This window comes from Diadema antillarum, unplaced genomic scaffold, assembly GCF_040938485.1.
Source record: "Diadema antillarum isolate AM-2024a unplaced genomic scaffold, OU_Dant_1.0 seq00000699_RagTag, whole genome shotgun sequence".
Lineage (NCBI taxonomy): Eukaryota > Metazoa > Echinodermata > Echinoidea > Diadematoida > Diadematidae > Diadema > Diadema antillarum.
In genome coordinates, this window is record NW_027271604.1 from 298,873 (window position 1) to 326,772 (window position 27,900).

General features: G+C 41.5%; 2 protein-coding genes across 2 annotated transcripts in view; one reads left to right on the top strand and one right to left on the bottom strand.

The window, feature by feature from the left end:
• The window catches only part of LOC139737685 (endophilin-A2-like), a 60,282-nt gene extending 51,493 nt beyond the window's left edge, over nucleotides 1-8,789 (bottom strand). Inside the window, exon 1 of the mRNA XM_071648364.1 lies at nucleotides 8,498-8,789. Within this exon, the coding sequence (XP_071504465.1) occupies nucleotides 8,498-8,542 (45 nt within the window). The 5' untranslated portion in view covers nucleotides 8,543-8,789. The remainder of the gene's footprint in view (nucleotides 1-8,497) is intronic.
• Nucleotides 8,790-9,338: 549 nt separating this feature from the next.
• On the top strand, nucleotides 9,339-25,576 carry LOC139737691 (uncharacterized). The gene is made up of 13 exons (XM_071648370.1): nucleotides 9,339-9,474; nucleotides 10,122-10,190; nucleotides 11,653-12,542; nucleotides 13,221-13,277; nucleotides 14,142-14,383; nucleotides 14,956-15,037; nucleotides 16,114-16,311; nucleotides 17,019-17,116; nucleotides 17,754-17,934; nucleotides 19,205-19,276; nucleotides 20,210-20,314; nucleotides 21,214-21,550; nucleotides 24,306-25,576. Exons 1-13 carry the CDS (start codon nucleotides 9,411-9,413, stop codon nucleotides 25,574-25,576), a joined length of 3,666 nt encoding a protein of 1,221 aa, XP_071504471.1. The 5' UTR covers nucleotides 9,339-9,410.
• Nucleotides 25,577-27,900: the final 2,324 nt, after the last annotated feature.

The window sequence follows — 27,900 nt, forward strand, 5'->3', positions numbered from 1 at the left end:
TGCCATTTTAAGCAGCATGTGTGGCTGTATGTGAAGTAATGGTTCAGGATCCTAGAATGAACAATGGATGTACATTTGTACATTGTATGGTAGAAAAATTTAAAGACCTGTACCATGGTACCTATTTTGATATCCCTATAATACAAAATTGTATGCACTGGACTTGTACTGTCACTGCCTGGTAATTTGTATACCATACTATATTTTATCTCCTATGGCGACCAAGGATGACATCTACTAGCGCTTTGTATTCAGTGGAAAAGGTGCTCTTTATTATATTAAAGCTACTATATTGTATAACCTCTATGTTTACCACAAAGATGAGTCACAGAGTTGACATTACACAAGTTTGCAGGAATAATTTCATTATGTTAATCTCATCAAAATTTGGCTATAAAAAAAGACAAGATTTCAGCAAAAGTAATAAAGCCATTGTGTATATGGGGAATATCAAGAGTTAAAATCTACAACTACACATCTATGTGTGCATTGTACATCACATGACGTAAAGCATTAAAAACACAGCAAGGAGTTGGGAAAGTAATTTGGCCATTATCAAATGACTCTTGCATCACAGACATTATAATAATGCATAACACATGTAAACCTTCGTACTGGAAATCAAGATCAAGAATACAATGTATGCAAAGTATACTGTATGTACACGTTGTAACCCCATTTTCAGCTTCCATGAGAAACAAACCATGATCACAAATGAAATTTTAGGGAGAATCTATGGGTACATATACCCTGAGAGTGAATTGTAGCAAAACTCTGCATATATGTGTAAATAATGTTCAAAAAAAAAAAAGACCCCACAAAAATAACCCCCCCCCCTCCCCCCCCCCCCCCCCAAAAAAAAAAACAAAACAATTGGTGCACAGAAAATTGACACTTTTTAACTCACATTTCAAGTATAGGCAACCACTGTAAAAGTATACACTTTTGTAGGATATCGAATTAGTTTGTTTCGCTGGGCTAATTTGAGAAAACTTCCTATGGGCTATACATTACCTCTGTGGACTTTTTTTGCAGGAAATATAGGAGGGTACATGTACAATTGTATCTCCCCAAACATTCTAGTAGAGATATTTCAGTTTCAGTTTTTACTATGTCTATGATAAGATTTACTTTGACCAGTGGCATCACTGCTACCACAGTAACTTCAATACACATTTCGAATGAGTGAAGTTGCAATATTCAATGTACATGTAGGCTTACATGTAGATCTATGTACAATGTACACTGTACAATAATTGGTCCTAAATTAAACGCAAGTAAATTTTGAAATAAGGTCTTACATTACAACAACACCGTTTTGCTAGTAGGCCTTAGACCATTTTTAGGTCTGACTACCAAGTTAATTAAAATCAAATTTGATTTAGATCCTAAATTCTAATTTCTAATTCAAAATCCATGCACAAAGTAGATCTAAATGTTGTACTGTAAGTTTATGGTCTAAATTTGAATTTTACTCACACCGAGTCAAATTTTTTTTAAAACTTGAGGGTTAACGGCCCTGTCTCTGAACAGTGTATTATAGATATAGATCTTGGGCCAAGGTACACTGTCTGTACCCTATAGACCAATTCGGGTTCGTTGAGGGCAGCAGACAATTTGTGGCACTGGGCGCAGCCATGAGCTCATTTTGAGGTGTCTTAGCTGACCCTCTCCCCCACCCCCGGGCAACATGTTTATCACACACTTGTAACAAAGGTTCGCGCACTAAGCAAGCGTTCGTGCACTCATTACGAGACGCCTATTGGCTAAAACAACCATGCATTAGTTTTTCATTCCGCGTGCGGAAGGGGGTGGGGGAGAAGGGAGGGGGGGTCGACTGAGACACCACGTAATGGCGCTGCCCATGCCAAAAATACACATAGCGCGTCACAGAATCGGTCTATAACATAAACATTTAGTTAGGAACAGTGCTGCGTAATTTACAGAGACTGTTCTACAACTTCTAGATCTATATCACATGGTGCTCACATTCAGCAGTAACGCAAACCCAAATATTGTACTGCCACTAGACTCTATAAGTTACAAATTTTTATAATAGAATCTACATTTTAACACCAATCTTCAAGAAAGAGGATAAAGCTGATCCATCTATTTACTGATCAGTCAGTCTTACTGCTTTTTGCAGCAAAATAATGGAACACATCATTGTTTCATAAACACTAACATAATGCATCATCTGGACACAAGCAAGATACTGAACAAACACCAACATGGATTCAGGAAAAGCATTCACATGAAATACAATTGATCTCTACTATAGAGTACAGGACCACAGCAGAGGAAGTAGACCACTGGAAGCAGGTCGACTTAGACTTCCAAAAGGCATTTGACAAGTTTCCCTATGAGAAGAGAGCACTATCACACATGCAAAATACAAACAAACAAAAACAACGACAAAAAAAAAAAAATCAAATATCAGCATTCACTAAATGCCAACACACTGGCACAGACAAAAAGCACTTAGTCGAATCTATCACACATAATTAATATTTGGGTGTGTTTAGTCTGTGTGGACATATTATCACTGTCTAATCAGATTTGTCATGGAATAAGCATGTAGACAGAACTTATACACAAGCCAACAGGACCGTAGGATTCCTGAGGCAAAATTTACACGACTGCACCAAAAAACCAAGGACATGACCTACATTGTACGTAAAAGACTCTGGTATGAATTATCACTCAACTATGCACGCATGGCGTATGTACAGTTGTAGGTCCACTGCTCAACAGTTTGGGACCCCAACACTCACACTCAGATTTTGAGACAGACTGAGAGTCAGACTGGAACATGTCATAGTGGCTGTTCAAAAGTACAGAGCGGCGATTCTGCTACCCACAGTAGGCCCTACTGGTCACTAGGACCCCGTTTACAGTGCGGGGCTGGGCCGAGCCGCGGCCGAGCCCAGCCTCAATTGCGAGGCCGGGCCCCGCAATTTTGCCCGTTTACACTGCCGGGCTCGGCCGCGCTTTTGATTCAAACCCTTCCATATTTTGTCGTAGTGGCGCTCTGCTTGTAAACAAATGCAATTTGGTATTGTCTGGTTTTCAGACCCTTTGTCAAATGAATTCCGTGGCGACGAAGTTGCCGTTCGGGCAAAGGCCTTTGCGGAAGGAAAGAATCCTTTGCAGGACAAAACCACCTTAAACTATACCAGTTTTCGACGTTGAGGGGGTTAATATCCTGAATAGCGAAAGATACAGGCAGAGGGTTCGGAAGCCAGACTAAAATTGGCCGCGCAATTGGCAGCGCATTTGGCCCAGTTTGCGTTTACACCAAGAAAAGGCCGGGCTCAGCCGAGACCACCTCCAGAGCGAGGCCAAATGCGAGGCCAATTTTGGCCTCGCATTTTGCAAAATATGCAAAATACAAACAAACGGCCGAGACCACCTCCAGAGCGAGGCCAAATGCGAGGCCAATTTTGGCCTCGCATTTGGCCTTTTGCGCGTTTACACTGAAGCGGGGCTGGGCACGGCCTGCTGAGCCGCGGCCGAGCCTTGTACTGTAAACGGGGTCTTAGTAGTAGCATAGCACTAGCATCACCAATATGAAACGTGAGCTGGGAAATACTGCAACACCCAAGCAGGGTAGGACTAGGAATGTACGTAGGATGCATCAGCTGCCACATTACGTGAGGCGCGTGGTTTGTGGGTCGCGGTCGCCTATATCCATTGTATTGTAATATCCAAGACAAGTACAAAAAGCCCTGCCTCCGGTCAGAAGGGTTCTCCGGAGGTCGCCTTCCACAAGTGTCATCCCAACAATCGCCACAAAGACAACAAAAACTGCTACAACTTTGTACAAGTAAATTGACTAATTCATACCATGGCAAGGGCTATCACACTAACGTTAGACTCCAGCAGAGTGGAAAACACTGCCATCACTGTCAGCAGTCACTTCTACACTACTCTGACACTAGTCTAGTCACCAACATTTCAAACAAGGATTCTTTCAAAACAGCAGCTGCAGCAAGCAAAGCAACTATTCTCACTTCTCTCTCCGCACTACCACCAACATCTTGGCCCCTGCCCTGGCCTGCATAGGGATGTCATCATCAGACAGTATCATCCTACAATTTAAGCTTAGTAAAAAGTCTAGATTATACAACACCTCAGAATGATGTCGAATTGTGATTGGCCAAGAACATGTCACATGACATTCAATAGAAAATACCGATCAAACTCATTGAGAGTGACAGCCATACAATAGGCCCTGGCATGGGCCTATTGCACGGCTCGAAGGTACTATAGCAAGGCTTCGCGGGGGGGCTACTAATGCATGGCCGCTCACAGAGTTCTGTGGCTCACAAAAAAGCGCCAGCAAACTACATTGTACGTGCTGGCCGGCTGCGCTGCGCTGCCGGTAAGTCTCACAGGAACAGGCGCAGCGGAGTACTGCAACGTTAACGTGTACGCGCAGCTACTTTACCTAGCGAGTTGCATGTATTGCGGCCTTTAATACCTACTGCTGTGTTTTTACTTTTGACTCTGATCTGCTACATGGACCACAGTGATCCCAAAATCAAGACCTCATTTCGAGTTGAGAAACCGTAATTTGATTATTTTTCTGTGTTTTTATACAAAATCATTTCGGAAATAGACAAAGTCTAGACCTACTACTAGATCTACCGACATCTCAGATCGGCCTATTAGTCAGGCCTAACTCGATCTAACGTTAGCGTAGAATGGGTATAGACCCTGCGGAGTTTGTGATTCCTGTGACTGTGTGGTCGAATCATGACGAGTGTTTGAAAGCAGAACAAAGGGTGGTTTACAATTCTCGGCCTAATTGTAACATTTATTTTTGGGCCTTCCTGAGTTGGCGGTCACTAATTTAGTACTGTGATTGTGGACAAGGTGTTGTATAAAACGAATAATTTATGATTTTGTTCGTGCATTCCAGTCCGGGAAACCCGCTCATGAGGACCGCTCCCGCGTACGAGGACTGCCCCGCCTCGTGAGGACCGCCCCCACGCCTCATGAGGACCGCCCCCACGCCTCATGAGGCCCGGGGGGGGGGGGGGGGGAATGCCTCATGAGGCCCCCTATTCACTTCTTATTCATCTCACATCTGACGTATAAATTGTCGCAACTTTGCACGGTGATTTTTTGTTACACACACATGTCCACTATCCATGATGAAAAGAAGAAAAAATCCTATCTGTTTTTTTTTTTCAAAAATCGAGTTTTAATCAACCGATACAGAGCGCCCATCAAAAAACAGCTGCAGCAGTTGAACCCAACCAAAGCTAGTGGTCCGGATGAATTACCACCCAAGCTCCTCAAACTGATAGCTAGTGAGATAGCTCCTGCACTCTCATTCCTGTTCCAACAAAGTTACAACACTGGACAGATCCCTTCACAATGGAAAACAGCACTTACAATGTATCTCTCCAATACACAAGTCCGGGAACAAAAGTGAGCTGTCAAATTACCGGCCCATATCACTAACCTGCATCTCCTGCAAGGTTATGGAGCACATCATCCTTAGTCATGTCTCCAAACACCTGGCTTCAAACAGGATCCTCACTGATGCTCAACATGGCTTCAGACAGGGTCTCTCAACAACTACGCAACTGTCACTGGCAGTGGATGACTGGTCCTCAGCTCTCCAACATCGGAGCCAAGTTGATGCTGTATTCCTTGACTTCCAGAAGGCCTTTGACAGGGTGCCACATCAACGCCTTCAGATCAAGCTCCAGTTCTATGGTATCTCTGGAGACACGCTCAACTGGATCATGTCTTTTCTCGCAGACAGACAGCAGGCCGTGGTTGTCGATGGAACTCAGTCTTCCTGGAGGAATGTGTCATCTGGAGTGCCGCAAGGCTCTGTTATTGGTCCCACCCTCTTTCTCATCTTCATAAATGATATCACTGATCAAGTCCAGTCCAAAATCCGTCTATTTGCAGATGACTGTGTTGTATACAGAGACATTGCAACAGGGTTAGATCACCAAATCTTGCAGCATGATCTCACCCAGCTGTCTACCTGGTCATCTGTCTGGCAAATGAGCTTCAATGTAAAGAAATGCGGTGTTCTGTCGATCACTCGCAAACGTTCCCCAAGCATCTTTAACTACAGTCTACACAACGATGTAATACCAAGGCCCACTGAGTACAAATACCTAGGAGTTACGGTTACACCAGATCTGAGATGGAATACGCACTGTCAGAATACCAGACACAAAGCAAGCCGAACTCTCGGTCTTATCCAGCGAACACTGTCACCATGTTCTATGGAGGTCAAGACCAGAGCTTATGCTGCGTTAATCCGCCCACAACTGGAATACGCAGCTGAAGCATGGAATCCACACACTGTTACAGCCATAAATGCACTTGAACTAGTCCAGAAAGCAGCGGCCCGTTTCGTGCATGGGGACTATAGAAGAACAACATCTTCCTCAGCCCTAGTTTCTGCCCTAGGCTGGCACACCCTTCATAACCGTCGACTTCTAGCACAGTGTGTCCTATTCCATAAAATTCATTATCAACTGGTTTGCATCCCACACCCACAAGTCATCACACCTGCAACTTGAATATATTGGAAGACATGACCACCAACTCAAGTACACAGTACCCACAGCAACCATCGACCCCTACAAGTTTTCACTATTTCCAAGAGCAACAAGACTGTGGAACAGTTTGCCAGGCGCAGCTGTTCAACTCACCAACCCAACAGAATTCAGAGAGGCTGCACTCCAACATATCATCATAATGCAGCCTTCTTCTGGTTCCAGTGTCCTGTAAGGAGCCAACCTTATTTTTACTTGCACGGGTTCAACCACTTTTATTGTAAATATGTGGGTTATGATTATGGCACCTCTGCACCCTTGTTGACACACGGCAGGGATTGTTCATCCCGGTATAGCTTCAACGGAGCTGCAGTTTTGGGATTATTTCAACAAGTAACAAGTAACAAGCGTGTTCGCACAATGCAAGACTGCCACACCTAGCGGCCTGATCCGACTAGTCGGATCAGGCCGCTAGGCCGCTAGGATTTTTTCTTCTTTTCATCATGGATAGTGGACATGTGTATGTAACAAAAAATCACCGTGCAAAGTTGCGACAATCTACTGTAAACGTCAATATTTTCGCGCGATTAATTTTTCGCGCTGAGCAGCTCGAAAACATATTCGCGGGTTCTTAAATTCGCGCTCCACAGCGGGTTAATACACAGTCGCTGTTTTCATCCAGCGATGCCAGCGTACGATAAGCGACGTAGCGAGCGGCGCAAGTGCGAGTACAAGCGCTCAACTAAAACCTCTTTGATTTTGCTCGATACATGTACTGTAGTACTAGGTACTGTAGTCGCGGGGATGTAGCACACCAATCGGCCTGGGCTAGGCTCGGTGCGTGCGGTGCGTGCGATGATACTGCTATATGCGTAAACATGTCTGTACTACGTAGCAGTATCATCGACGAAGCACACACAATTCAGGCCGTTCAAAATGTGCATGGAAAATTGCGAAGATATATTCGCGCGTTTTTGAATTCGCGCTAGCGAACGTAGCGCGAAATCCGCGAAAATTAATGTACCGCGAAAATTTCCACGTTTACAGTATACGTCAGATGTGAGATGAATAGAAGTGAATAGGGGGCCTCATCAGGCGTTCCCCCCCCCCCCCCCCCCCCCCCCCCCCGGGCCTCATGAGGCGTGGGGGCGGTCCTCATGAGGCATGGGGGCGGTCCTCATGAGGCGGGGCAGTCCTCGTACGCGGGAGCGGTCCTCATGAGCGGGTTTCCTGGACTGATTGGGGCACGTAATACCGCACTCGGCGCGAGATTCGCCACTGGTCTATTCAACACGGCGCTACGTGCCTTGTTGAATAGACCAGTGGCTTATCTCACGCCTCGTGCGATATTCGTGCCCTATATGCACTCACAACTCATAAATTATTCGTATACTATAAGACTCTACAGCAGAGAGCCCTTCCCACGCACAGGAATAGAGCCAGCACCGCAGCAGCAGAGGGCCGGGCTATCAACCTTTGACTCTGAGAACCAAGGATCCAGGTAATCATCCCTGGTACCTGGTATTAAGTGGTAATGAATGTGTATCTACTATCCTACTCCAAGTAAGATTAATAATAATAATAATAATAATAATAATAATAATAATAATAATAATAATAATAATAACAATAATAATAATAATAATAAGAAGAAGAAGAAGAAGAAAAAGAAGAAGAAGAAGAAGAAGAAGAAGAAGAAGAAACCTAGTAGATCTAGCAGTAGTAGGCCGTTCTAAACTTAGTAGTAATCTAGTGAGTAGTGTTCTACTCCATCATGTCCATTCTAATTTAGATATTATAAGCTAGATCTCTAACGTTAGACTATGTCGTGTACGTCATGGAAACTGACAATCACACAATGTCAATGACATGGAGAGTAAACTGACGACATGCGACACTAAATTTACCTGTTAATTCCATGATTCAGGATCTAGGAATTTAAAATGTTCAATCTAAATACTTACCTGATTTGCTTTGTTAAGCTGTTTTTTAAATCCGGCAAACGACATACTGGCAGCTCTCTATGGAAACAGAAAAATGACGTAGTACAGTCCAAAGAATCGGGCGTAGACCTCGTTACCAATGTTTACTAATTCACTTCAGCATAGGTGGGACTACATACAAAGAGTTCATACGATCCAACACCGGCGATATTGCTATGGCATAGGGGTACCGGGTAGTGACTGCACTTCGCACTGTGCATTCATGCACTGCTGTTTCTAGTTCCGTGTGGCTGCACTGCACTGCCTGTGTGATGCTGGCGCTCTATGTACGTGTACGTGTGTATGCTGTGTGTGTAATGTGATGAGCGAGCGAGCTGTGGCTGTGTCGACAAAATTTCTTCTCGATAGAAGACGATAGTCCGTGATTATCGATAGATGTATAGTGTGTTATCGGAAATCTTATATTCCATAAAACCCTTTTCAATTGGTCAAAAAGAAATGACCATTCTTCATTTGTCCAATCGTAATTGCTTTGGTATATTTCGTTAGATTCTATTTTACGCAATAGCTGATTAGCTAAACACAGAAAAATAGTCCACTCTTATCCAATCAGAAGCTGCAGTAAATGTTGATCATACTGTCACCATTCGCGCCAACTTCAAGCTGCTGCTGGCCGCCCTGCCGCGGGATCTTCGCGCAGGACGAGGGAAAACATAAGGATTTCCTCTGTCCGCGAAGCTCCGGCCGGGGACGTGCTGCTGTGTTGTGTATGCTGTATCTGTACCTGTATCCCTATGCATCGCATTGTGCATGCACAGGATCATATGGTTATACGGATTTTTTAAACCAGCGCTTCGTTGCATATGATCCGACTTCTGTGTTAGCGCTGCTAAAAGGTGCCGTTAATCACTTGTGAAGAATTAAGGGATTCGTCATGATGATAGGTGAATGTGCAATTGAAGAAATCATGGATACGAAGAAGAGGTCTCTAAAATCTGGTGAGTAGCAACATTTTGTTACCATGCGTCACCTCCCATAGACTCTAATACCGTGTTACTGTTAGATGTAAGACTTTAGAACACTAGATAACGTCACACAACAGAGCACTATTTCTCATTGATATTATATGCTTGGCTCGGGCTTTGTTTAGCTGCATGGAATTAGTGCCCTAGCTGGTCGATGACCATATTGTAGGTGCTGGAATTTAGTGCCGTCGTTTTGACATTAAATTAAGTAATCACACAGCATCTGTGAGGGAGTTGAGACCATGTAATATGTGTCATGTGTGTGAGGCAGGTGTGAGGGACAATGTGGGGCCAACTGGGGGCAGTGGGGCCAGACTTGTTCACAAACCACACCGTCCACAGTTCATGCAAGATGAAGAGTTCACACAGGTGGGGTAGCTAGTGTAAGTTTATAGTACGGTACATTGCCTGCGGTAAGACAAGTTTTTGTCTCCAGATGAGGTTGGCAGTTCCGGAATACCTTGTATTCTGTTTTTGTTCTGTTTTGTTTCATCACGACCAAATGAGCAAAGCATGTCCCATTATCTTTCTAATCGTGCTAATAGTAATACAATAGATTTCTTAATCGTATGTGTGACCAACCATTTGTTTTTCCCTCTCACTAAATTTACTTAACACAGGTGCATGCACAATGGAACCTGCAAAGGAGAATGATATTGTCAGTCCTCCAGCCAAAAGACTGAAGCAAGGTATGTTCTTTTCTAGACAGAAAGATCCGTCTGTCCGGAGGACTCTTTTTATATTTTGCCATTAACGCTGTCCTCCGTAGACAGACGGAAGGTTGCAGTACCCATTGCTGTGTGGATGTTCTTAACCACTGTCTCTATGGAAAATTGGGTGAGGTACCTCACCCTTCTCGATTGCGTCTAATTCACGGCCCTAGGTCGGCAAATTTAAGCTTGTATCGTGAAATTAGCTTTTTAAGAATACATTAAACTCACCAGATTAATGAATAATCCAAAATTTTAGTAGAATTTTCAACGTAAAACACAGCCTGTCGCGTCGTCACGTTCAAACTGCAGAAACATACACTATGAATCTATTAGCCAATCACATGCGAGGTAGTTTCTATGTGTTTGTTCTACTAAAACACGTACCTCGCATGTGATTGGCTTACAGATTCAAAATGGCGACTTACAGCTTGCGAACGGCGATGTTGCGATATCGATAAAATGTCTGCGTTATAACCGAGTTTATGTGAGTATTTCGATTGCACAATTGAGAAATTTATCCCAAATATTGCTGCATAATGTGTCATGTCATGTCAAACTTGTTTGAATGTAAAAAAGCTGTCTGAAATTTGGTTTGTCGTAACGTTTGATCTGTGCGCGACTGCTCCACACAGGAGCCGCAATCATTGACTTCGGTCTGTATACGGAGGGGATCCGCAGAACAGTCCCCGACGGACAGATACAGACCGATCTTTCGGTCAAGTTCTTTTCATGCTTGGTCAACATGTTTTTGTGGTTTGTTTTCTTACTTTTATCTTTTCCATTTTTTTTTTTTTGGCAAGCTATACGCAAGATTTGTGGTACTTCACAGACTTGGTCCATTGCTAAAAATGTGATCAATGAGAAACAAGTAAATGATTTCTTAATGTGAGTATTATGCTTGGCAATTTGCATGGTCAGTTTTTAATAGTAGAGGCTTTCACGCTTTTCCTCAGATGAACTCTATTTGTATAGAAGTTGGAGGAACATACCTTAGAGATCCATACACATACTGTAAAAGTGGTTTCTTTCGCGTACAGAAACTTTCGCGGTTTCCATCGGTGCCGACTTTTTCGCGTGTGTTTAAATTCGTGGTCGGTAATAATAACGTTGTAACAAGCGACGAGTTCAAAACATTTTCGCGTGATGTTAAATTCGCGGTTCAACCTCAAAGCGCAAAAAGCGCGAAAATAAAACCACCACGAAAGAAACCACTTTTACAGTAGTCTGATTAACGTTAGATATTCTAGGCATTCTATGCCACTTGCCGCATAACCATGTGGTAAAGATGAAAGACGATCCCCGTACATTGGAAATTAAGCAATTTTTTTTTTCCTAACTAAATTAATGTTTGGCTCGTAAGATTATTCAGTTTGATAATATCTGTTTGATGTGTAATTAAAGCATTTTCTTTTGTTTGTTTTACTGTTTCCCATTATAGGTAGACTCCCATTCAAGCCATTAACATCTCCCAAACAAGTCACCCTGCCTTCAAGTCCATCCCATCAACTCGTGAAGAAGGGTAAGAATTCTGATACCCCAAGTCGCAGCGTCAGCAAGCCCAAACAGTTAGAAAAGAAAACAACTCCGCTCAAGAAAGGTGACACGCCGCATTCCAAGAAGCAGGCTCCCGGCAAAGGGAAACGTATCAGTTTTTCTGCAGAGAATGCCCCCAAAACCTCCAAGCAATATGAAGCTGTTGCAGCCAACCTGGAGACGGCTGTTAGCTCCAGCTCTGAGGATATGAAAGTATCGGAGAAGGTGTGTGATTCAACCGTGGCATGCAAGCAAGACTGCGACTCTTCCGCGTCTGCCAAGAAGACCCCCAAGACGGCGTCACTGGATGGATTCCTGCAAACCACGCAGCAGCCGCAGGTGTCCACCTCCGACATCGTCGATCTCACGTGCGACGCTGATGATGAGATGGAGGAGGTTGGTGAAGAGCCTGTCGTTTCCGCATCCTCGGGTTCCGTAGACAGAGATGATGCCCAGCCAATTTCTCTGGAAGGGGAGACGAGGGAGGAAACGGCCTCTGCTGAAGAGGAGGGTGATGTTTCCATCAACACCAGCATGTCTTCTGCCATCTCTCTGGGACAGACTTCTTCTTCCGAAGATGAGGAGAGCTCTGATGAGGATGACGAGGAGGAGGAGGAAGATGATGATGACAGCAATACAGGTGATGGTGAAAAGCCCACTGCTGAGAAGCAAACTCTCAGCCCAACAAAGCAGTCAGCAGATGACAAAGTACAAGTAAAGGAGGCCAAGACCACTTCAACTGTTGATACTCAGGGTACACAGAATAGCAGCAGTCTTTTGAAGCCAGGCAAGAAGGTTGGTATATACATTTTTATCTCTTTTAAACGGAAAGCCATCATATTGTATTTACTCCTTTACGTACTTGTGATAGATAATTTCATCCCTCCAAAAACCTACAAATTACCTTTCATTATTTTAGAATCATATACAAATTTTGTTACGCTTTCTATTGTAAATGTCATCGTGTCACTTGGCCCATTTCCAGATTTGTTGTGGCTTTGTTTAGGAGTACAAAGTTGTTAAACTGAATCTGAATCTTGAAGAGAAGGTTCTATGTAATTGTAAAGTAAAAAAAAAAGATTGGAATGATTTAAACATTGTGGTAGATATCCTTACCCAAACTCTGTTTATAAGTATACATACAGTCAACTTCGCATAAGTTAATGGTGCATACATCAAATAAATCGGAGTCTAAGCTGGTAAAATAAAAAGTCCCAATCTACATTCATTGCCTAATGTGTGTCATTCTTCTGTATACGCAGAAGTTGAATATTGCCTAAAGTCAATGCTTTCCTTAGTCCTGTCAAGATCAATTTACGCATAGTTGACTGTTCCCTTTACTGACACAGAATTTATCGTTTCTAAGTTACATTATTTATGTGTTCTGTATTACAGTCTATGTGCTTCATTGTCGGTTGTCATAGAAGCATGAGTCAACATATCTCTTGTTTTCTTTTATTTTCCTTGAATCAGAAGACAACCAAGGCACTTGACCGGGAGAGAGAGGCTCAGAGGAAAAGAGAAGAAAAGGTATTTGAAAGATGAAAAATTATATTTTAGCAGTTACAACTGTTACTATATATTATATTTTCACTTAGCACTGGCAGGATACCAAGAGGTAGATCGCAATTTTGCAGTTTGCAGAGAAATATTTTATCAACATTGAAAGATGTTCTAAAGCCCCTTTTCCATCAGAGGTGCTAGAAGGGGATGTTTTTCTAAAATTCCCACAATTTCCTGAATGAATAAAATCATTTTTTTATTAGCAGCTGCTCATTATTTTTAGGCCGTCATTTCAGTGCCAGTTCATGTCAGTTGCTCCATTTATCATGAATAAAGCTGGCAAATATTCTCTTGCATTGTGTGCGACTGCAGAAGGGAGTAGATTTTCTTGAAACTTAGTCTAAGAATTCTGAAATGGAAAAAAAAAAGATGCTTACACAGATACGAATATTGTCAGTGTGATGAACATGCAATTTTGTTCTTTGCAGCTGATTGACAAATTGCCCTACATCGACATAAATGGACAGTAATTTGTAGGGCAATTTGTCAATCAGTTGCAATGAAAACATCTCGACGGAAGGAATTTCATGAATTTGAATAATTACGCAGTACTCGCTGCATGCTATAAGGATTAGAACCAACACTTGCTGTAAGGCGAAAGCTCGGTGGTCTAGTGGAGATGACGCCTGTCCGGTGATCAGGAGGTTGTAGGTTCGAATCCTGCTCGAGTATGTACGCCCATGATTTTTTATCAGGGCTACTACTGAAACACTGATCAATTCAGTGCTTATTTATGTCGATGTAGGGCAATTTGTCAATCAGTTGCAATGAAAACATCTCAACGGAAGAATTTCATGAATTTGAATTTTGTTCTTGTTTGCCTCCACGAAGGCACGGCAGAGGGAGGAGAAGAAGCGCAAGCTGGAGGAGGAGCGCGAGACGAAGAAGAGGCAGCGGCTGGAGCAGCGGAGCCACAAGGAGCTGGAGAGGGAGGCGCTGCGGCAGCAGAAGGCGGATGAGAAGCGGAAGAAGATGGAGGAGAAGGAGCGCAAGAAGGAGCTGGAAGAGCAGGAGCGGCTGGAGAAGAAGAAGGCCAAGGAGGCGGAGAGGTTGAAGAGAGAGCAGGAAGTGGAGTAAGTCTTGACCAGTTATTTCGGTCAAACTGAATTGAAGCAGGCCACATTTGCACTGACCCACACCGCACACAAACTGACCTTTTGCCATTCTAATCTGCATAACTTGATGTGGACTATTCTGAATGGATACATTGTGTGGATTATGTGTTTTGATGGAATTCCATTTAGATATAAGCCATTCCTTTGGGGCAAGCGACTTTGATAATAAGATAGATAATGACGACCACATTTTCATAGTTGCAAGATATGATAAATCCAAATGAAACAAGACAAGGTCATCTGATTGTGTGGCAATTGTAATATTACAAAGGATATGATAAGTGCATTCAGAGAGTTTTCAAGGTGTAATTTGTGATTTGTTTAGCTTTGGAGTCTGTAGAAACTATGATGAATATGAGAATGCTTGCAAACTTGTAAGCCTTATTGGGGCAGGAGCTTAACACAGACACGCACACACACAAACACACACAAAAACAATTGTTCTTGGGAGAATATCACAGAAAATGACAGATAAAGTGAGCCAAGAATGACTAAACTTTATGTTCACACATATTTAAATTGTTTTCCAGAGCAAAGCAGGAAGAGAAGAGGAAGAAACAGGAAGAAAAGCTGAAGATTGAAGAGGAGAAAAAACAGAAGGAAGCAGCTGTGGTAAGATGTCAAGAACAGTCTTCTAGTTTAATGTCTTATAACCATTTTAGACCGGGCAAAATGAAGTTAAATATAGAGATCTTTCAAATACAACACTTTGGCGTGACCACAATATAGTGAAATGTTTTGCTACATGTGGAATTGTAATTGACTTATGACATCTGTAACTACCTCAGAAGGTGTTCGTAAAGGGAATGCTAGGCTAAGGAGGACTTTTTTTCATTTATCTGTTTTTGATGTATAAAAGCACATACCACATGACTGTGTTTTCTGTGAAGAGAAAACCAAGAAATAATGAGTGGCATATTCAGAATTATCAAGTACCAAGTGTATAAATTCTGTGTGTGACTTTCATCTGTTTGTGCATTTATATGATAGGCTTACACTCATGCTTATTGCCCCTGAATTATCAGACCCAGTGTATCAATAATAAGAGTACAACATCAGCCCCCATGCCACTCGCATACATGAGGTATAGGCTAGCAATGTTGTCACTGATGCATTGGCAGTGGCTGCAACTGGGTGCATGCAGGAGCCATCTTTCTATGTTACATTGATTGCATCCAGCGATGTATCATTGTAAACATGCTGGCAAAAGATTCCCCAAATGTTGTCCTTCCTTGGAGTCAGTAGGATTGTTTACATGGCATTATTTGTGATATATAATTATGCATTGTGGTATCTCTCATGAAAAAAAAATGTCGCAAAAAATATCGAGGGGGGGTTGATTCAACCCCCCTCCCGGCCTTTTTAGGGTTAAAGACTGCTTAGACGTTAATTCGCTTTGGTGTGAAAATGCAAAAACAGAATGATGGTAAAAAAAGAATCTTTTCTTCCCGTTCTTGTTTGTTTGTCTTGTTTTGTTTTGCCCCATTATTATGACAATATAGCATTGCTAAGGCTCATGTCTTTATGTTTTAGTTCTACTGCTTTCATTCCAAAGAGTGCAGGAGCTATCACTGGTATTGTATTCTTTGCATTCATTTGACATGTCAGCCTCATCTCTAAAACACAGATCTGCCTTGATTCTGCTTTTCCCATTGGGTTTTCCAATGACTACTCTCATATCTCTCCAGCTGCTGAAGAAAGAGAAACAGTCGCTGATGTTCAAGAGCTTCTTCAAGGTCCAGGCCCCGGCTCCGGTCAAGAAAACCGAGGTCACTGGCCGCTTTGCTCCATTCGAGGTCAAGGAGGACATGGTACTGGCACCATGCCTACGGGTGGACAGTAAACAGATAGACTTTACACCACTGGAGGACGCTTTGACCTCACAGGTAGTGGACTTTGCATTTCATGAAGAAAAAAAAAGGACTTTGAATCTTAGAATGGGATATTTTCTCCTATTATAGATAATTACAATTATGCATCATTCAAAATGTTGTGGGAGTCATTCTCATAAATATAATTATAGTATTGCATCATTCAAATGAGTAAACAATCAGCAAAAACATTGGAAGTTTGCAATCCATGTGAAATATTATCATGTGCAGTTCACAGTGTCTGCATGAATTTCTTGTCAGAGCATTTGAAGTACATAATGCCATTCGTAGATCTCACTTTACAAATCACAACAACTTCTACAGTGTTTATTTCATGACTTAGTATACCATCCTGTGTCAAACAGAAAGAGTTTATGCCTTCAATGAGAACAAGAGAAGGAAGACTTGAATTATCCCCTAGTTCCGTTTTCATCCTCTCTGTATGTTAAGCTGACTTGTGACACATGATACTGAAATATATTTTATAGGTGCATAATGGAAAGTGAAACATATTCCTAATTTAAAACGTGGGTCAAACTACTTTTCTATCTTTCTGTGAAATCGAGGGAGAAAATTTTAGCCATGTACGAAAAAGCAAGACCTGTTATACTAGCCTATTGTATGTTTTTGTTACTTTTCATTCGTTTTTTTTTTTGTGTGTGTCGTGTGAGAGCACTGGGCATATTTTTGTCACTTTTTTTTCTGTTTTTTTTTTACTACAGGCTGACAGTCCTCTCTATCTGGAGCAACTGAAGTCTAAAGACTACAAGCGTGGCAGAGCTCAACGCACACCCTGGCCACAGCAGCTCACAGAAGAAACGTTAGGAAACTTCCTTGTTTAAATGGCAGTTCCACACCATGTCCAAGTTGACTATAACAAGAGACCTAAATCATATGAACAAATATTTTAAAAAGGTTTTTATAAGGAGATATATGCAAATCATATGATCAAAATGAAAGACATATTAGTAAGTAGACTAATGTTAATCATGTGAACAAAATGATAGAAGTTTTGCATAATATGGCCATAGAATAAGAAAAAGATATTTACAGTTTACATGTTTTCAACAAATATATACAAACTGGAAGAGGCGATGATGTCATCGGCTTGCAACTCTCCCATTGGCTTGCATAATAAAATATCAATAAAATCATGTATTTGGTCAATATTTTGGCAACTGTAGTAACTTTTTCCAAAGTTATTATTGCTTGCTGAAGCTTTTGTTATTCATTTCCTCTGCTTACAATGTAAATCAATAAATCACTGTGCTGTTTACAATTATTTTAAATGTTTGAGACTTTTGAAATTATGGTCTTTCACTTTGAGAACAAGCTGAGGTACTTCAGCAAATATCTCAAAACCAACATTGCAGTGTTTCAGTAGCTTCAGTTTGACATAGTATAATGTTTACCAGCACCACAGTTGCTGAATGATCACAATTGTTTGTTTTTTACAGCATGGAGGTTGATGTCCAACCATCAGAAGAGCCATCCAAGAAGAAACCCAAGATCAAGAAGCCTGATCATCTCAAGATGAAACTTCTGAAGTTCCATGAGAATTATCGCCCAGCTTACTACGGCACCTGGCAGAAAGAGACCTCAGCTATTACAGGACGCAACCCATTCAAGAAAGATGAGGTAGCAGTCGATTCTTTATTTCAGGAAACAAACCTGGTTTTAAAGTACATTTTACATCTTCTACATTGTGAATAAAAAAATTCATATTAGTAGAAGCAAAAGCTTTTCCAATCCCTAGAATATCAATGTTTCATTAAACATTTTCTGCATACTGAGACTTGTCTGGCTGACACATATTTGCCAAAGTAATGAGTTGTGTTGAAATATTTTGAGATCAAAAGTATAACGTAATTTTGGTTGCAGTACTCAACTTTTATTCCTGAAGCACCCTTCCCAATCAAAGTGAGTCGGTAAAACACTGTGTCATGATCCAATGTGCCCTAGCAGTACTATTTTTCAACAAGCTGCATGCTACTCACTCTTGCTTGAAATTTTGGATACTGATATGGCCCGATATGTAGTCAATTATAAAACAGTGCATAGCAACCACTATTAGGTATTCTCTGAAATTACATATTTCTCATTTTCATCAAATAGCTACCAAACTGAAATTGTATTATCACAGCCTTACTAGGATTTTACTCATTTCTCATGCATACTTGTCAATTTTAGAACAAAAATTGACAGTTTCCCTAGGCATATGGATACTACATCTATGTTTACTTTTAAGCACTCTACCAAAAGTTTCTCAATTCTCATTACTCAGACTCTTGTGAAAGTAGCAGTCGGGTCCTGAAGATAGTTGGCTTGAAAACATTAGCAAGCTTTGTTTCGAAACACAAAGCTTCCTTTGTTTTTTTTTTCCTTTGCCTTTTCACTTGTTAAAAGCAACTATCATCGTCAGCTGTTTCATCCTACCAAGGATCCGTTCTAAACTCTGCTAAAGCTCTTGAAGATATTGAAATGAAGACTGTGATTGGTATGTTGGGTCTTTTATTCAGAAACTGGTCTATTGACTGATTCTGTGACGCGCTTTGTGTATTATCGGCATGGGCAGTGCCATTACTGCGGTGTCTCCGCCGACCCCCACTCCCCCACCCCCTCCCTACATTAGCACACGCACGGAATGAAAAACTGATGCATGGTTGCTTTAGCCAATAGGCGTCTCGTACTGAGTGCACGAACGCTTGCTTAATGCGCGAACCTTTGTAACGAGTGCGCGTACTCCTGCTACAAGTGCGTGATAAACATGTTGCCCGGAGGGTGGGTAGGCTGGGACACCGCAATTTGAGCTAATGGCTGCGCCCAGTGCCACAAATTGTCTGCTGCCCTCAATGAACCCGAATCGGTCTATAGCAGCTTTTGTTGTTTGCTGACTCTTTGTACCTAGGACGTGCTCGACTACGAGTTCGACAGCGATGACGAATGGGAGGAGCCAGGAGAGAGTTTGTCGCACTCTGAGGTAAGTTAAGTCTTCAGGGGAAGACCCACAATTTTTTTTTTTATTTGTTCTTAAAATTTGGGTAGCTCTTCAAGACACAAGGTTTTTAGTTTTGTGGACTGTCATCTCTCATAAGCATAATCTTTGCATCGCTGCACATTCTCATTCAACAAAAGCCTTCTACTGCTATATTGGTACTTGTGATGTGTTATGTGACTAATTGCAAATGGAATAGATTAAAACATGCATTCACTTCTAATAGAGTTTATTTTCATCACGCAAAATGTCACACTGAGGGTTAGCTATATAGGCCAGCAACAAAAATGGGTGCAGATCAAATTGGTACATGTAACATATTTCAAATCTGAAATATTATCAAGAGAGTTTAGCATCAGAATCAAGGTCATTTCTGTTCATATTTCCATACTTTTCTAGGTCAAGGTGCATGAAAAAGGCATATACATAGAAGTCTGTAGGGACTGATAAGATCTTAGATGATTAAACAATTAAAATACTGAAAATTCTGGTTACAACGAAGTAAACATTTAGGCTGCAACATCATCTATTCTATGTATCTTTTTTATTTTTGTTTGGCTTTAATGAAATTTCAATATAACGAAAGAAAACTGCTGGTTCCAAGGACTTCGTTATAACGGGAGTTGACTGTACCTTGCACATGACAACAGATTCAATTTCAATTAAATTCAATTCAATTCACTTTATTGATAATCATAAAAATGGAAATATATACAGAGTAAAATGTGTCGGGGAGTTCACAAAGAAAGCCAAAGGCTTGAGACAGGTGATCCCCTTTACGAGAGTTGGATACATAAGATGATTCAAGTATCAAAATATAACACATATACTTCCAACTTTGTATGTATTACTGGATGATAAAAGAATAAGATACACAATATGTATATATTCTGTTGTAAATGTTCTATTTGTGTGTAGGGCGAAGATGATGATGGAGAAGGAAGCGGAGATGATGATGAGGATGAAGATGGCTTCTTTGTTCCCCATGGTTACCTGTCTGCTGGAGAGGGAGGAGACGATGAGGTACGTTTTCAGTAACGGTACTGATGAATACAAATATTAGGAAATGTTAGCACATTGAGATTACTGTATACGCCGAATATTTCGCAAGGTTTTTATTTTCGCGAATTTCACAAGTCCGGTGCTATTTGCGAAATTAAAGACACGCGAACATATTGACTGTGATCCCGATGTGAATGTGACAGTACGCGTGTACACTTCACCGTTCAGTGCAGGACTCTACGATGGCGAATTTAACCACTCGCGAAATCATCAGGAATTCCTAATTCGCGAAAATTAAGACTCGCGAAATATAAGGCATATACATTACTACAGTGCACTCACATTATAACAAATGCAGCTATATCAACATTTCAATTGCAACAAAGTAAGAATTCAGTTCCAAAAATTTATCATCTATATCTCTGCATGTTTTATTGTTTGGTTAAAATGAAGTTTTGATATTTTGAAAGAAAACTGCCGGTCTCTGGGACTTTTAATCATTAAAAATTATTTCATTTCAGGTGCAAATTCTTTTCATTTCAGTCATTCTCTTGTTAAACAAGAAATGCTTTGTGGAAAATACTAAGATTCATCTCATGTCCAATATTCCCTCAAAAAGATGGAAACTATTGATTTAACAAAAATAACAATGACGGAAATTTCTTTTCTGAAAATGTATTGAACCGACCACATCTTCTTGATTGAGTGTTTCTTACACTCTGCATTCATTTAAAAAAAATATTGGGAATGAGAAATACTTATTCTGTCACTGTGAGATGTACCACCACGAATGGTTCGGCGGGTGATATTGTACAAACCTTGAGAATACTTTCACTCTTTTCTCCCCTGCACCAAAGTGCCAGAAGAATTGTAATCTATAATCTGTTATTCATTGTAATTGCTATGATGTTTTTTTGCAGGAGGACAGCGACAAGTTGAAGGCGAGGCAAGCTGCCAAGGCCAGGGCATGGGACAACGAGCTGAAGCGACGCTGCGAGGCCCTCAAACCGATCATCATCACCCTCCTCGACGTTGCTGCCACCAGCAAGGCCCGCGAGGCCGAGCGCAAGAAGCTGGAGGCGTACCGGGCGGTGCCCCTCGGCGATGCGGTTCCCATACCAACCAGCTTCTCCATCAAACGAGACAAGGCGTGCGAGGAAAACTCGCAGCTTGGCATTGGGAAAGTCTGCGGCTCGTCCAACTACCAGAGAATAGTGGGAGGGGTCAGAAACAAGCTCAAACCTGTCCCAGACGAAGGTACATTTTTGTCTGCAGTATTTATTCTATCAATGTATGTCTGCTCTATTATCTCTTTCTCTGTGTTTATCCATCCATTCATACTCTTTCTGATCTTGGCCATTTTGGGAACTCTAAAGCAGAGCGAATCATACCATACCATACCTGTGGAGGTAGCATGCCTTATGAGTTATTTTCAGACTCAAGTCAGAGAGGTCAAATGATATGTAACAATGGGGTCATACACATGGTGCACTTAAGACTTTGTCCGTGACAAAGAGAATCAACTCTTTGTATTATGATGTAGTGCGCGTTACGTGCATTCCCCTCAAATCAACTTGTAATGCGTTACGCTTCTGGACAAATTTGAACGCTCCGTGGCATGGTACGGTACTGAGCACTTATGGAGCAAGTCGTGAAGAGCAAAGACTCCAACCTTCTTATCTGGAGATTCTCCCGCCTGAAACCTCTAGCAAACGGGAGACTCCAACTTGATGTGCGCATCACGAGCGCAAATTCCCTTGCGGTCTAGGGTTCTAGATGCTCTTTTGCGCTATTTAAGGCTTATTATTGTTGGCCGGAGGCATTATGTTTTCGGGTCGTCCGTCCGTACGTACGTACGTCCGTCCCGTTTTGTTTTTGTTGATATCTCAAGAACCGTGTGGTGGTTTTACATCAAACTTGGTATGAGGGTATATCCTGGGGGGATAATACTTTGTTTGGATTTTAGGGTCACGGGGTCAAAGGTCAAAGGTCACAGGTTATTTTGTGAAAAAAAAAGGTTGAAAATTCATGTTTTTCTCCATATCTCGTAAATGGTTCAAGGTATCTTCATGGAACTTAGTATATATGCTTGTTCCAATGGGCAGTGATTATCTAGGGAAGTTGGGGGTCATGGTTCAAAGGTCAGGGGGTCACAGGTCAAGGTCAACTCCTCAAAATATCACTACTTTCCTTATATTTATGCAATGCCTGAAGGTTGTTTTTTTTTTTTTACTTGATGTATGCATGTATTACCCGATATATATTCTGTGGGAAGTTTCTTGCCAAAAGGTCAAAGGTCAAAAGGTCAAGTGAAAGTGTTGAATTGCACTTTTTCCTCCATATCTCAAAGTAACTCAAGGTATCATCATGAAACTTACATATTTATGCATGTTCAGCCTAACAGTGATTCTCTTTGGAACTGTGAGGTCAAAGGTCAAAGGCCAGGTTTAGATAATGCTATTTTCCCATTTGATACTGAAATTAGACTTTTTCTCAATACCTTGAAAATTACTCAATGCATAAACTTATAAAAGAGTCAAAAGTCAGGTAAAAATCATCAGTTCCCCAAATACCTGCCCTCTGACATTTTAATCATTCATCCAATTGAACCTAGTTCTAGGAAAGTGAACATTCAGCACATTTGTGGCAAACCTGTCATTTTAATATTTTGCCAATTGTGTGAAACTGTCATCACACATTGTCAAGACATTGTACTATCGACCTATTAGGAGAACCATGCATTATGGCGGAGGCATGTCAGTCGCCGTAGCGATATATCTAGTTTTTCAACATACAATGAAATTAAGTAAGAAATCACTTCAAGCGGGAGAATGGGAGATTCTGCAAAAATGGGCTTTCGGCGGGAGATCTCCCATTGAAAGCGAGAGAGTTGGAGTCTCTGGAAGAGGTCCACTTTTGGCAGGGCACAGTACAGTACAGTACACTTGAGGAGCATTCCTCTTGCATGGGTATGATAATGTGCAGTATGCTTTGGGAGAGCACTCAATCGCACCCTTTGGCCCAAATTCACAAACGTGGTACAATCTTTTCCATGGTTTAAATCATGGACAAAGATTGTAGTTTTGTATGGGGTGCCAAGTGTTGCATGGTCTATTTCATTATGAAATCAGTCATTACATCAACGAAATGACCCATGAAATTACTGATTTGGTAGCAAAATAGGCCCTGCGACACTTGGCACCCCATACAAAACTAGGGTCTTTGTCCATGGTTTGAACCTTGGACAAAGATAGTACCACCTTCATGGATTTGAGCCTATGGCCCGAATTCACGAAGGTGGTACAAATGAAATCATGGCTTAAACCATGGACAAAAACTATGGAGCGCAAAGTGTCGCATGGAATATTTCGTTACGTAATCAGTCATTTCGTCGATGAAATGATTATTTTGTAACGAAATGAAAACATTTTGTTACTAAATGAACATTTCGTACACGAAATGATAATCTCATTAAAGAAACGATCATTTTATCGACGAAATGACCAATTTCATAAAGAAATATTCCGTACGACACTTGGCGCACCATGGTTTTTGTCCATGGTTTAAACCATGGTTTCATTTGTACCACCTTCGTGAATTCGGGCCTTTGAGTTCAAGTGTAGCAGTCACTATCTCCTCTGAGCAGTGTATTATCTCTTTCAAGCTCTTTCATTTTTTATCACAGATGAAAGAATTAATGCAGCATTTCAAACTAGTATGCTATGTATTTGCTGTTTTCCTTTATCAAAATTAATAAAATGTTTCTCAAATGACAGATAAGTTTTCCTGAAATTTTATTCTAGCATGTACATATGTACAGTTTTACCATTTTTCAACAAAACAGAAAATTAGAAATGGCTTTTGAAAAGTGTTTCTGCTGTGCATCAGTGTGACTTTTATTTTGAAATCGAGATTGGCAGTTTTCCGAATCACTATCCTCTTTGGCTTGCCTTGAAAGGTAAGAGCAGACTGTAAAATTCTGATGGGATCTATCCATATTATTTCTTAATAGCAATGCCTGACCTGTTGCGCATGGTACATGGAAACATGGCAGGAATCAAGTCCCTGATCCGGGAATTCAGAGACCACTGGCGCAGGGAGCAGCACCATGCCAACCGACCCGGATCAGCCACACCCACTCCGGCACCAGAGTCCACGTCTTCAACAGTGAGTGGTCAGACTTCCTCACCAGCGGCAGGGAGTCCTGTTGGTACCACGTCTCCCAGTGTAGGCCAGTCCCCAAGTCCAGACCCCAGCTCTGGTGGTCCAGCATCGCCCCAAAACCTGGAGCATGTGGCTCACCTGATCTCCAAGAGGCAGCTGGATTTAAAGATCAACTCCATCGCCAAGCGAGAAAAGCGACCTGAATTCAATAGAATCTGCTGGTACGTGCACCAGCACGTTCTGGAGGAGTACAAGCTCGTGGACTTGCCAGTGCCAACGCAGTGGGTGAACGGTGTGGGAGTGAGGGATGGTACTGCATCCCCTCTGCCACCAAGGAGCATCACAGTGACCCCTGTTGCAGCCACAAGCAAGCCCACTGTCAACAAACCCACTGTTGCGATGAAGCAACCCAACCCCAATACAGTCGGCAGCTTGTTGACTGCATCCAGGCAGTCCAACCCTGCAGCTGCAGGGAATCCACACATTGCCATCCCATCGAGCAGTTTGCACTCTGCCTTCAACAAGGTAGGTGCCTTTCCCAGTGCCTCCAGTGCTGTGCACCTGCACCCCAATCCTAACAACCTCCCAGGGGCACCATTCATCCAGCCCATCAGCTACCTCTCACCGGGAGGTACCATCCTGCAGGCAGGACTCGCCCCTCTCCAGGTAGTGCCGATCCAGATGCAGCAGACCCTGGCACAAGGTCCTTTCCACATGAGCAGTCTCCTTCAGCAGGCCGCTGCCTCCAGCATCATGGCCAACATCAACGCGCGCAGCATGAACAATCCCGTAACCACCAAGACTACCAGTAAGACCTCCCCGGTGGTTGCCACGCCCCGCAACATGCAGGGAATGGAATGCGCCCCGTCCTCCAAAGCAGCTGAAGTCAAGCTTGCAGACAATCTCCCAACCAAACCAAAGGTGTCTCCAAAGCGACTCGATGCTAGCATCGCCAAGCTTTATGAGAGTGGCAAACTCTTGTCACCGGTGTCCCAAGAGAAGAGTAAACCGGTCAAGAAGACTGCCACACTCACCAATTTCTTCAGTGTGAAGACTACCAAGCAGTCCTCCTCAGAGGTTCCTGGACAAGAACCAGATCCCAATACATCTAAAGAATGAGACCATGTCACTCTACCTGTTCTTACATACTGCAAAATATGTTTATAGTTCCTCACCCTCATATGTCTGCTATTCTTGTGTGGAAACAACCAGCATCTACAAACTGATAGTATATGAAATACTATTTGATCAAACTAAAAATGAATTAACAATCAATCGATCTGAAAGGAAGAATGGATTTGATGTATTGGTTCTGTGCAAATATATCATCTACATTTCATGTGCTGCTTACTTAAGTTAAAGTAATGCTAATTTAACTTGTTTAGGATGATGTCATGTGCATATTGCATATGCCTGATATTTCCTGAGCTTTTTATTTTTTCAGCTTTTGCAAGTCAGGTGCTATTTGAGAATTTAAGAACAATCAAAAACCGTAACTCTGATCGCGACATAAATATGACGTGCATGGATACGCTAAGGAGATGTATTATAATAATGTACTCCACGATCGCAAATTTAACCACTCGCAAAATTGTCGGAATGTTCTGTTTTGCCATGTACAATGTACTCCCTCAGTTTCCTTTGGAGCAATTCTGTTTTGTTTTAGGTTTTTTTTCTGATTTTTTAAAGGGAATTATATGTATTTTCAGCAGTGCTTTGACCTTGCTGATGAACTCTCCTCCCCCCCCCCCCAAAAAAAAAGAAGACTACATGTATTTTCTTTGATGACTGTTCTCTAGTTATTAAGACAACAATGTATAACAGTCCTTGCATAATTAGAAGGCAGCTTACTGCCTACTCCTTTTGCCTGGATAGGGTTTGAATTAACACACCCTATGAATGGAATGTATTTTTTCAACTCGTACATGTATTGGGTACGCTGATTAGCTGGTTGAAATCTACTCTCACCAAGCCTATGTAATAAAGTGAAGAGAGGAAATGCATTCCATTTTGACAATAACTGCACACACTTTAATGAAGGTCCTAAGAACATGCTATGTGAAATTGCTTTTTGGGCCTTAATATTTCTTAGTACATGCTAAATGGGAATAAATACACACACCCACAATTATAGGAAAATATCACAAGCTCAAGTTATTGTTCATTTTGATGTTTTTTTCTTAATTATCCACGTCGCAAATCTAAATCTCCCTCTTTAAATAACAGTAAGACTTAAATCCATCGTGAAAAAGTCAAGCAAGTTTATTTTAGCTTTGAATAGGTTAGGTTTTAGTTTGAGAAATTGTTGTGTGGTCACAGTTATTGTATTGTTTGTTATATAGATGTCACCTCTCACACTAGCAGATGTTGTAGATATGTCATTGCATTTGTAGATTTAACAAACCTGTTATTTGTTTACACCTGTGTACACATGCTTATTATTCTTAGGTTTAAAGTTTACTTCTGTTTTTGTGTTGACACTGTCATTATCATCCAAAATCTCTAAAATACCTTCTTAAAGGTGGTGACCCTGAGCGGGGTACAGAACCTCCTCCCCCCCCCCCCCCCACAAATCCTATTTTTACCCCCTTACCTATCCCCTTCCCTATCCCCCTCCCTCTGACCCCCGCTCTTTTAACCCCACCCAACCTGCAGCAGGTCATTCAAGGATCACCCCATCTCAGGTCATATGCACATCTTGTACGTATTTTACTACCCTGTATCTTTCTGCAACTTTCTTTCATAGATATCTATCACAAACCTGTTCTCCACTCTGCATCTTGCGAGAAATAAAACAATTGGAGGCGATGCATTTCTCATTAACATAGATTTTCAGAGCATGTATTTCCTACATGAGAACTGAACATTGTTTATTGCCAACATTACTCATGATAAACATGTCTATAAAACAACACATCAGTTGTGAACCATTCAGAATAATAAAAGTACAATGAAATATACATGTATCTCTGATCAAGGCGTCATGTCTTTTACTGACTGTCATTGGTCATGATTTTCATGAAGAATCCGGTACTTTCCAAGACTTTAAAATGGATATGTAGTCAAGGAAATACAATGAGCTACCTAACACAAAACTCTAATGTCTCATACCACAGTTTTGCTGCTCAAATTACAACTTGAATACCGTTTGAATCAATGCTTTATCGATGGTATACAGATTCGTTTTTGTAAATCCGACCATGTCATATGCGTGTCTGTCATGATTTTTTTTTTCTTGTGCTTTGATGGGAAAAATGCACCTTTTTGCCCTTAAAATTGTATGTGTATGGACATTAAAGTACATGTATAATGCCATAGCACTATACAGTAGTAGATTTGATGACTCTGACCAGAAAATACAGTAATGGAGCTGGGTTATCCACATAACATGGTGTATTCCAAGAAGATGGTGTGCAGCTGGAACACCATTAAAAACAATTTGT

What these genes read in the sequence shown, in the direction of transcription:
- LOC139737691 (XM_071648370.1), top strand. Translation starts at nt 9,411, where the DNA reads ATGATGATAGGTGAATGTGCAATTGAAGAAATCATGGATACGAAGAAG. An exon ending in CAGCAGCTCACAGAAGAAAC is followed by an intron (nt 17,117 to 17,753) that starts GTTAGGAAACTT and finishes TGTTTTTTACAG; the next exon opens with CATGGAGGTTGATGTCCAAC. An exon ending in AGAGTTTGTCGCACTCTGAG is followed by an intron (nt 19,277 to 20,209) that starts GTAAGTTAAGTC and finishes ATTTGTGTGTAG; the next exon opens with GGCGAAGATGATGATGGAGA.